Below are 10,819 nucleotides of genomic sequence, written 5' to 3' on the forward strand. Positions count from 1 at the left end.
GAACATAGGAAAGCAAAGACAGAATGCCCTTCCCCTAAATACCACCCTGTCCCTGTCTGGGAGTTGTGTTATTCTGTATATTGTATCTTTTGCATGTAGCTTCCCTAATGGCCAAAAAAAAAAAACTAATAAATTTCCAGAATTGTAATCCTAAAAAAAAAAAAAGAATCCCCAGAACAATAAACATGCAGCCTGCTACGAAAGGCAAGAGGCTTCCCAGGTGGCACAGTGGTTACAAATCTGCTTGCTAAGCAGGAGACAGGGTTCGATCCCTGGGTTGGGAAGATCCCCTGGAGTAGGAAATGGCAACCCACTCCAGTCCCATTTCCTGACTGGGAAATCCCACGGGCAGAGGAGCCTGGCAGGCTACAGCCCATGGGGTCTCAGAGCTGGACATGGCCGAATGACTGAGCGTGCATGCGTGAACGGCTCTCCTGGCAGTACCTGCAAGCACACACACCTCTTCTTACCTGAAGGCTCTGCTTACATGTAGTGAGATGTCCTGTGTTTACTAATTTTTGACTTTCTACACCATCTATTTCTCAAAAGGATTTTGTGGCTTAGACACCCTCTGAAATAATTTTGAAAACTTCACACATATTTAAGTAGTCATCTTCAATTTTTTCATCATAAAATTTAATATTAATTATTGATAATTTAAAATAAAACTTATATTCCTCCTTTAAATGTATCCAATGAACATGAAATACTCAAAATATGCATTTTATTTTTTTATTTTTTTTTAAATATGCATTTTAAAATACACAAATAAACTTCTCTTTAAAAACCAGAAGTTTTGTCTTCTCATTCTTTGTTTTCTTGAAACTTGCATTTCCATTTTTCTTCGTTGAATTTTATCACCTACCATACTTCTTTACGAGAAGACATGTATACACATTAAAAGAAATTCTTTTGTAACCTCTATGACTATTAAAAATGGGGCAAAACATAACTCATATAAATGTTGATAAATAATTATTAAAACTATGATTATATTTTATGGAGAAGTATTTCTTAATAAAGTGATGGTACATTTTCCCTATTTTGTGTATCTGTGTATGGATATTACTCATTGCACTTGTTATTTCTTGTCTCTTTTGATAAAGCCCTTCTAATAGCTGTGAGGCAATATTTCATGGTTTTGATTTACATTTCCTTGATCCTATTTTTCACTTCTATAGATGAAAATACAGAAAAACTTTGCTCATGGACATGGAATTGGAAGAAATTTTGTTTCAGGACTATAACTTAAACAACTCCATCTTACTTATTTTTCAAAATTCACATTGTGGTGTATCATCAAGAATTCTTTCTAATGATTTGTAACCTGACAAATTAAGTGGGTTCTTTCTTCAATATTGTTGAAAGCACACACACAAAAAAGAAAACCAGAAAAAAGGAAAACACTCAGTTTGGAAAAGGATGTGTTATTTAAACTAAAGTCATCAGCTACCTTAACAGCATCTGTAATGGATTCTTTGTACCCAGGCGGGTTTTATCCACTCGTGTAACACACATAGTTAAGATTCAGACAAAGGAAGAGGTGTGTGTGCTTTTATTTTGTTAAATGGGACAGAGCAATCACTAAAGAGAGGCTACAGAGAAGACTGCAGGCAAATTTTCAGGAGGATCCATTTTAGGAAAGAGGTCAGAGGAAGTCAGAGATCCAGAAATAATTATTTTAAAACTTTCCATGCTCACATGCGCCTCTGAGAGCTTGCATGCACCCTTAGGGAACCATTATACTCTAGTAGCGTAAGTGTCCTATTTGAAGACCCCTGACTTGGGAAAAAAAAAAGCATACAAGTAGAAAGGTAATCAAATGAAGACAAATAGAACAGACAAAGGCAAGAGAAGCAAATGTGCTTAATAAGGGAGGTTAATTTATGACAGAGAACCAGATTTAGCTCAGAATTTTCTGGTCTGATTCCATCTAAGAATCATTTGAAGCCCCTTTGTCTTCTGCCTTTTTCCCTTTCCTAGAAAAAATGATTCTGCTTTTAGTCATTACTGAAAGAAAACTTTTGCATTAAATTGGAAAATTTTGCATGAAAATCTGAATACTTCCTTCGAAAAATCAGGAAATCTAGTGACACCGGGCTGAAGTTCTCTTCCAAGAAAAGTCTTAACCTGACCAGCCTCTGCCCCCAGAGGAACATTGAGCCTATAATTGCCTCAGTCTCTGCCAGTCACTTCTATATTACTTGCATAGCAGTTTGAATTGGCAATCTCTAGGACACTCCGGTCCTCTTGCCTGGAAAATCCCATGGGCAGAGGAGCCTGGTGGGCTGCAGTCCATGGGGTCGCTCAGAGTCAGATACGACTGAGTGACTTCGCTTTCACTTTTCACTTTCATACATTGGAGAAGGCGATGGCAACCCACTCCAGAGTTCTTGCCTGGAGAATCCCAGGGACGGAGGAGCCCAGTGGGCTGCCGTCTATGGGGTCGCACAGAGTCAGACACGACTAAAGTGACTTAGCAGCAGCAGCAACAACAGCAGGGCACTCCTGGAGTCTACATTAGGTTCTCGATGTGCTAGTAAATGTTTAACAAGAGACACCCCAGGAAAAAAAGCCCTGTTTGTAGTGTTTGCTGATTTCCATACTGTCATCATAGCTGATTTAAAGCTATGGATATGACAGAGAAGTGTGTAGCCCGTAGTATAGTATAGTACAATACAATACAATGTAATATAAGTTTTGTGTATGGTAGTATACTACAGTTTATATGATAAGACACTATTCTATATTAGTGTAACACACAATACCACCTATACAGTGGTACAGTATACTATAAGTTGTATACTACACAGTATATACCACACTCTACTATATACTCATGTATAGTATACACAGTACTAGTATACCATATACGGTTACACTGTACTATGTAGTATGTACTATCATACATTGAAGGCAGGAGGAGAAGGGGATAGCAGGGGATGAGATGGTTAGATGGCATCATCGACTCAGTCAGTTCAGTTCAGTTCAGTCGCTCAGTCGTGTCTGACTCTTCATCGACTCAGTGGACATGAATTTGAGCAAACTCCAGGAAATAGTGAAGGACAGGGAAGCCTGGTGTGCTGCAGTCCATGGGGTTGCAAAGACTTGGACGTGACTGAGTGCCTGAACAACAATAACATAGCATAATATATCACAGTATAGTGTAGCATTTCTTCCAGACATAAATAGATATAAATAGTGGAGAACAATACACGATAGTAACATGTAGTAAAGTAGTTAGGAAATGGTGAACTTTAAGTATTTATTACTTTCATTAAAAATAATTTATTTAATAGTATGTCTCTATAAGTTAATTTTTAATAAGTTTATTTTTAGCAGCCTTAAAATTTCACAACTGGCTCTTGCAAGCTGATTTACACAGAACCTGGGCACTCTGCTGATTACTCTTAAGGCTGAGACAGTATGGTCTTCTTAATTCCCAACCCAATACTTGTCATTACAGAAGGCACTCAATACAACTGCTGAAAGGATGGATAAATATTCAGCAAGTCTGGATGCCTAATCTTCTTTGCATCACTGGGGAGCCAGATCTCTCCCCTAGGCCAAACAGGAACATTTTCCCCTGCCATACCTAATTTATTCACCAACTCCTCCTCTCCCCTACTCTGTTTTTAAGAAATAAAGGGATGAATCTTTGGATGAAAGATTTTTAAAGTATTTGGATAAAAAAGGGAGTCTTTGGGCAAAAAGCAAAATTATATTCTGAATGTAAAGAGTTAATAGCCTATTTAAGGATAAACGGCCTGACTGTAGGAAAACTGGCTCAAAATAATGTACATAAATGTGACCTAATTTATACAAATATATTTCCTAATTTTCAAAGAAAGATCAAGTCGTCTTTCCACGCTCATTCTATTAGTTCTCTTGCATTATGAGTTGGCATTACTGACTCGACGGACATGAGTTTGAGCAAGCTCCAGGAATTGGTGATGGACAGGGAAGCCTGGCTTGCTGCAGTCCATGGGGTTGCAGAGTTGGACATGACTGAACGACTGAAATGAACTGAACTGAACTTATGAAAGTGTGGATTATTAATTCATTACTTATTTAATTATTGATAATCAGATCATGTGTGGGGTAAAGAACCCCACAGCGTTTATTCATATACTAAGGTCTAAATTATCCTGGGTTCCTTACTTTATAAACTATCTTATACGGTAATTTCTGTATTTTTGTCAAAATGCCTTAAAATCTGCCTGAAAGTGTGCTGAGTGACAGCTCAGAAGCTGACTGGCTGCATTACTCTGTCCACTGGGGAAATGCATGGCTTTCATCTTAAGTGGCCGCTTCTGAACCAGGGTGTATATTTTATGCCATCCTTGGAGTCCTAGAGGGTTTTTCTTTGAAGAACAAAAGAGGTAGGCATAAATTTTAATGAATCATATTGTGGCTTATCACTTAGGATATAGAGAAGTGAAGACAAACATTCTTGGCCCCATAGAGTAGAAAGCCCAGGGTTCCCTCTTCATTTAACTGCAGTCTAAAAATGAGACACTTCACATCAGAGAGAAATTCTCACACCACCACAAAGAAAGATGTTTTCTTCTTGTCTGTTAAATGACACCTACAAAATACACAGGGCAGATTTTTCTCCAGCAATTCTCCCACCAATAGAGGGCTGGTGAGACTGGTGAATCCCTATGACTATCTCCCTTCTTATCTACACATCCACCAAACAAACTGGGCAAACGCCCTACTGTTTAAGTCACAGATGATATTTTAAGCAATCTCAATTTGTTTCAAAATTAGATACATTATACTACTAAAACATACTAGATGTTATAAGCAGCCTGAAAAAAACACACAGCCTGGTTGGATAGCCTCACATTTCCTGAATATTGCTTGCCTAATTGCCTCAGGGAAGACAGACAGTGTTTAAATGGGACAAGACTTCATAACATCATAGATCTGAGTGTGGAAGCCAAGTCTGGAAGGGAAGTATGGGAGATGGTTTTTGATTTCTAAGAGCAGAGCAGGAATCAGGATTCTAGCGACCCCTCCTCCCCACTCCCCTACAGTGCTTTTGTTTTTGGTCATTAAACCTGAGGCTTCAGAAGGATTTATTAAATTTTTATGTTCCCTTTCCTGATCTTATAGTGAATGCTTCATAAATATTCAAAATGTGAGGGCAATCTGGCTGAAACATATGTCAGCAAGGTTGGCTGGGTGATCGCAATCACTTTCATTCTTCAATTTCTCCTCCTGGGTCTTTATGGGAATCTTGCACTTGGTGAAAAGGAAAGACTTTCCCTAGGACAGGAGGTTATTCACTGGTTATTAAAGTCACCTGGGTGGTACTAGGCATTGCCCTGGGCTGCGTGCATGCTCAGTTGCTCACTTGTGTCTGATTCTTTGCAACTCCATGGACCGCAGCCCCCAGGCTCCTCTGTCCATGGGATTTCCCAGGCAGGAACACTGGAGTGGGTTCCCATTTCTTTCTCCAAGGGATCCTCCCGACCCATGGATCAAACTCTCCTCTCCTGCACTGCAGGCAGATTCTTTACCACTGAGTCACTAGGGAAGCATTACCTGTGTACTACGGTGACTAGTTGTTCTAGTTTCCCTGAGACTGAGGGGGTTCCTAGGACTTCTAGCACTGAAGACCATGGCTGCTAAGTCGCTTCTGTCGTGTCCAACTCTGTGCGACCCCATAGATGGCAGCCCACCAGGCTCCCCCGTCCCTGGGATTCTCCAGGCAAGAACAACAGAGTGGGTTGCCATCTCTTTCTCCAATTCATGGAAGTGAAAAGTGAAAGTTAAGTAACTCAGCCGTGTCCGACTCTGAGCGACCCCATGGACGGCAGCCCACCAGGCTCCTCCATCCATGGGGTCTTCCAGGCAAAAGTACTGGAGTGGGGTGCCATTGCCTTCTCCGAAAGACCATGGAGCCCCAGGCAAATCAGATAAACTAGTCATTCTAGTAGAGAGCTATGCCCCTTCACTAGCAGATTCAAACATACCCTGATTATTGATGACAGGATAATAATGACAATGTATTGACATTCAGGATGGTATTTCAAAGACAATTTACCAAATGGAAAACGAATCTTGAAAAACAACAAATGGCTTTGATGCCTTTCAGTACTGTCTCATCAGTATACGGAACTATATACACTCTGACATCAGAAATCGGTACTTAGACTAATTTCTACTCCAGAATTTTTGATGGAACATTAAACTCATGTCATTATCAATAATAAATGCATTGCTCATTGGAGAAATACAATCCCTGAGAGAAGACTCATACAAGAGCCCTTTAACTACTTTGAATAAAATTAAGCACGTAAATGCCAGCATGGACCCCAGATTCTGTTCTTTCTATGATAACCAGAAGTGATTTATTTTGATGAGTGAGCACTCTCTCTAGGGACAATCACTGCCACAAATGTGTGCTACCATTAAAGATATATTTCCATAGGTCTGAGGCAGCTGGTTGGAGAAGGCAATGGCACCCCACTCCAATACTCTTGCCTGGAAAATCCCATGGATGCAGGAGCCTGGTAGGCTGCAGTCCATGAGGTCGCTAAGAATCAGACACGACTGCCTCACTTTCATGCATTGGAGAAGGAAATGGCAACCCACTTCAGTGTTCTTGCCTGGAGAATCCCAGGGATGGGGGAGCCTGGTGGGCTGCCGTCTATGGGGTCACACAGAGTTGGACACGACTGAAGCGACTTAGCAGCAGCAGCAGCAGAGGCAGCTGGTGAGAAAAACTGGGACTACAGTATGGCTGTCTTACCGAGTCCGTTCCATTGAAGAGGAGCAGCGTGGGTGGGACGTCTTGATTTCAGCAACAGCAGAAGCATTTGGCATCAGTGTGATCCAGATGCAGGTGAAGAAAACCAACTGGGAAGCCAGGATCATCTCTTCCAAAAGAAAGAAATGTGGACGGATACAACCAGTGCTGTTAGCAATACTGCTTCTTCAAGTGTCCTCTTAAAAGTAATTAGAGTGCCAGGTAAAAAGGTATCAAGGAAGAAAGAGAGACATTGCTTTCAGGGCTGTGTCCTTTGTTTTAGTAGGTTAAGTGGATTCACATGATTTAGAGGCAAACATCTGTCTGGATCATCAGCCATTCAAGAAAAACAAAGCAGATTTTTTCCTTTTCCGTTCCCATCCTCTAGTTCCTCTTTGCAGGGAAGGTTCTTAGTGGGATGCTTGATCCTGGACTCAATAAACTCGCAGCGGCGGTAGTATGCAGACAAAGAAGTGAGGTTAGGCTTTAAGTCCCCTTAATCCAACACAATATCATTTGAATATATTTAGCGACTCAGCAAAATAATATGCTTAATGAGAACAAAGATGATTAGTTTAATCCAGAAAGGAATCTTTTCCTCTCCAAATGTGTACAGATTGCCAGAGTACAAATAAAATTCAATGATTATTTTGTCAAATAAATAATCATATTTTAAGATCATGGTTTATTCCATTGATATCAAGCAAGTGGTTCAATTTAAGGTTTAATATGGTGAGCAGGCAGATAAATAAGAGAATAAATTCGCCTTGGGCAGAGGGTAAGGAATTATGTTAAATTATGGCCACATAGGAGGCTAAAGATACCTTGCATATACTGGGTAGAAATAGTCCCTCTGTAATGCAAAGTGCCAGTGCATGGGTATGATAGTGAAATTCAGGTTCTTCAACTGGAAAATAAAAGGTGAGCAAGTCAGTGACAGCTGACTGTTTATGAGGACTGAAGAAGAATGCTGTTTTCTTCCCAGGAATACAGTGTGAAGGAAATTCTTAAATTTCCTCAAATTAATTTGTCTCCTTGACACTGCATATCTTGTGTTATTGCTTGATTCTTCTTATTTTGACTTGGGTTTCCTCTTCTCTTAGCCCATGTATTAACACCTCCTATGTTTTTTGGGGCAAGTATTTCCTATTTAAAATATGTGTTTAATATAAAATATTATAAATATTACAAATATACAACATAAAGTAATAAATCTTTACCTTTCCCTTCATCCCCTATTTAGTGTTTATCACTATATACAGTTATGCTTTTATATTCATAAATAATCTACAATTTTTTTGCACATTTCAGAAAACATTATAAAAATGCTGTTAAATTATGCCTTTACGTCTGCAAAATACTTTTTTCTCTCCACATTACGCTTAGATTTATTATGTCGATAGATATAGTCCTAGTCAATTCATTTTTAAGTGCCATACAATACTTCAATGTGTGGACAGTTAACATTTTATTTATTTATTCTTTTGCTGATGGACATTATTTCTTATTTTCCTAGGATAAATAATCTATTATAAGAAATTCTGCAGTGAATTTTGGTCAATATTTTCTTGTGCTCATACGTACCAGTTTCTTTAGGATAAATACCTAGGAGTAAAACCTCTAGGATGAACAATTTTCACATCTTCAAATTTACAGGAGACTACCACAATGCTCACAATGGTTGCACCAATTTACAGCCTCACTAACAGTGAATGAGAGCTCTCATTTCTTAAAATCTTTTTTGACTTTAATATAATCAGGTTTCTAAATGTTACCCAATTGATCTTTTAGGTTTGCTTTTAATTTCCCTAATGGCTAAAGAAGTTCGAGCAATTTTTTTCTTGTATTTCTGGGCCAGTAAGCTTTCTTCTTCTGCAAAGAGCCAGTCAATAGAAGAAACGTGAGAAAAGTTGCTGGCCTTTTTGTTCTTTTCCCCTCAAAGTGTACGTATTTTCTCTCTCTCTCTCTTTTTCTTTAATTGGAGGAAAATCGCTTTACAGTGCTGTGGTGGTCTCTGCAGTACATCAGCACAGATACTGGCATATGCCCTGAGAAAACCATAATTTAGAAAGACACTAGCACCCCAGTGTTCACTGCAGCACTGTTCACAATAGCCAGGACATGGAAGCTACTGCTCGTAAGCGGCTGTCACTTTGGCTGCTGAAGGATGCCAGCATGGTCAAAGTTTGTGATCTCATGACATCCAGGGCCCCAGCTCTCGACCCTAGCTCTCACAACTACCTGAGCCTGTTCTCTTTGTTAGGTACCATTATCTACATAAGTATTTCCCAAAGCAATTCTTGGCTATGCTTTGTGAAAAAAGCATTCTGTGCTAAGTGAGTGTGGAAAACACTGTATATATATTTTTCTTTTGGTGTGTGTGTGTGTGTGTGTCTGTATAGCAGTAAGACTTGCTTGTTGACACTGATATTTGAATTTCATAGTGTTTTCATGATCTCATGAAACCTGTCCCTCCCCCGCCCCTCAATTAAACACTGTAAAAACCATTTGGCGGGGTGAATACAGCCCACTGGGCGTAATTTTCCGACCCCAAGTCTAGGCTGGGGATTCCCAGTTCACATCACACGGGTCAGTGAAAGTGCTCTGGCCCTACAGCAACCAGGAGGATGTGATTCCAATGGCCTAGTCTCTGCTTATCTTACTAGATCGGTTGTAAACAGCGACACACCTGATTTCTCCCTCCTGCTTGAAATCTTCTCTTCCTCTGCCCTCTGGGTTCCTGGACTTGCTTGTTTTTCTTACATCTTGGTTATTCCTTGTCGGTTGTATTATGTGATCCCCCTTCCTCTGTCAGATTTCACAGTACTTGAGCGGTTCTATGCTCAGTACTTCGGTACTCCTCCTTCCTGTCCTCTTGTGATCTCAGCCAGTCTCAAGGTTTTGAGAACTATGCATACACATGTGTGGCTCAGTTGTGTCTGACTTTGTGACCCTATGGTCTGTAGCCTGCCAGGGTCCTCTGTCCATGGAATTCTCCAGGCAAGAATACTGGAGTGGGTCGCCATTCCCTTCTCCAGGGGATCTTCCTGACCCAGGGATCGAACCTGGGTCTCCCGCATAGCAGGCAGATTCTTTACCATCTGAGCCACCAACCGCGTGCTTAATGTTTGTACTTGGACTTCTGATAAGCATCTCAAGCTCAACACATCCAAAAGTAGGCTTGTTAATATCCCTCCCCGCCAGCTCACCTACAGCCTTCTCTGTCTCAGCTGATAACAACACTGTCCCTTCTTGACTCCTCTCCCTGACATTCGTTGTCCAATCCGCCTTAAAAACACGTCCAGGATCCAGGGACTTCCCACTTGCTGCTCAGCTGCTGCCTGGCCTGTTAACCATCTTTATCCTTTGCCTGAATGTTTGCAGTGGTGCTGTCTCCTCGCCTCTCCCCTTGCCTTGTTTCAGTTACTTCTCAACACAGCAACCAGTGATCTTTTAAGGATAAAGGTCAGATCAAGCTACTCCTCTCTTCAAAACTCTGCCATGGCTCCTTTTCTTCTGTTTGAAAGTCTTTATGAAGGCTAGGTAATCTACAGCTCCCCATTCCCTCTGCCTTCCGGCTTCTCCACTGTCCGCTCCACCCGCCTGGGCTGTTCCCCAACTCTGGTCTCTTTGCTGTTCCTCCAGCATACCAAACACACTCACACGGCAGGGTCTTTGCACGGGTTGTCATCCTTGCCTGACCCACTCTATACACAAGAATCTATATGACTAACTCCTTTAACATATTTAAATCAAATGTCAAACGTCACTTATTCAATGAAGCACATCCTGCTGCTGCTAAGTCATTTCAGTGTCCAACTCTGTGCAACCCCATAGACGGCAGCCCACCAGGCTCCCCCGTCCCTGGGATTCTCCAGGCGAGAACACTGGAGTGGGTTGCTATTTCCTTCTCCAATGCATGAAAGTGAAAAGTGAAAGTGAAGTCACTCAGTCGTGTCCGACTCTTAGCGATCCCGTGGACTGCAGCCCACCAGGCTCCTCCGTCCATGGGATTTTCCAGGGGTGCCATTGCCTTCTCTGGAAGCACACCCTAACCTC

General features: G+C 41.0%; 1 protein-coding gene across 1 annotated transcript in view; it reads right to left on the bottom strand.

Annotated features, from left to right (window-relative positions):
- Positions 1-6,888, bottom strand: part of GABRR3 (gamma-aminobutyric acid type A receptor subunit rho3) — a 46,669-nt gene extending 39,781 nt beyond the window's left edge. The window contains exon 1 of the mRNA XM_069572656.1: positions 6,764-6,888. Coding sequence (XP_069428757.1) covers positions 6,764-6,888 — 125 coding nt within the window. The remainder of the gene's footprint in view (positions 1-6,763) is intronic.
- Positions 6,889-10,819: the final 3,931 nt, after the last annotated feature.

This window comes from Ovis canadensis, chromosome 1 (genome assembly GCF_042477335.2).
Source record: "Ovis canadensis isolate MfBH-ARS-UI-01 breed Bighorn chromosome 1, ARS-UI_OviCan_v2, whole genome shotgun sequence".
Taxonomy (NCBI): Eukaryota; Metazoa; Chordata; class Mammalia; order Artiodactyla; family Bovidae; genus Ovis; species Ovis canadensis.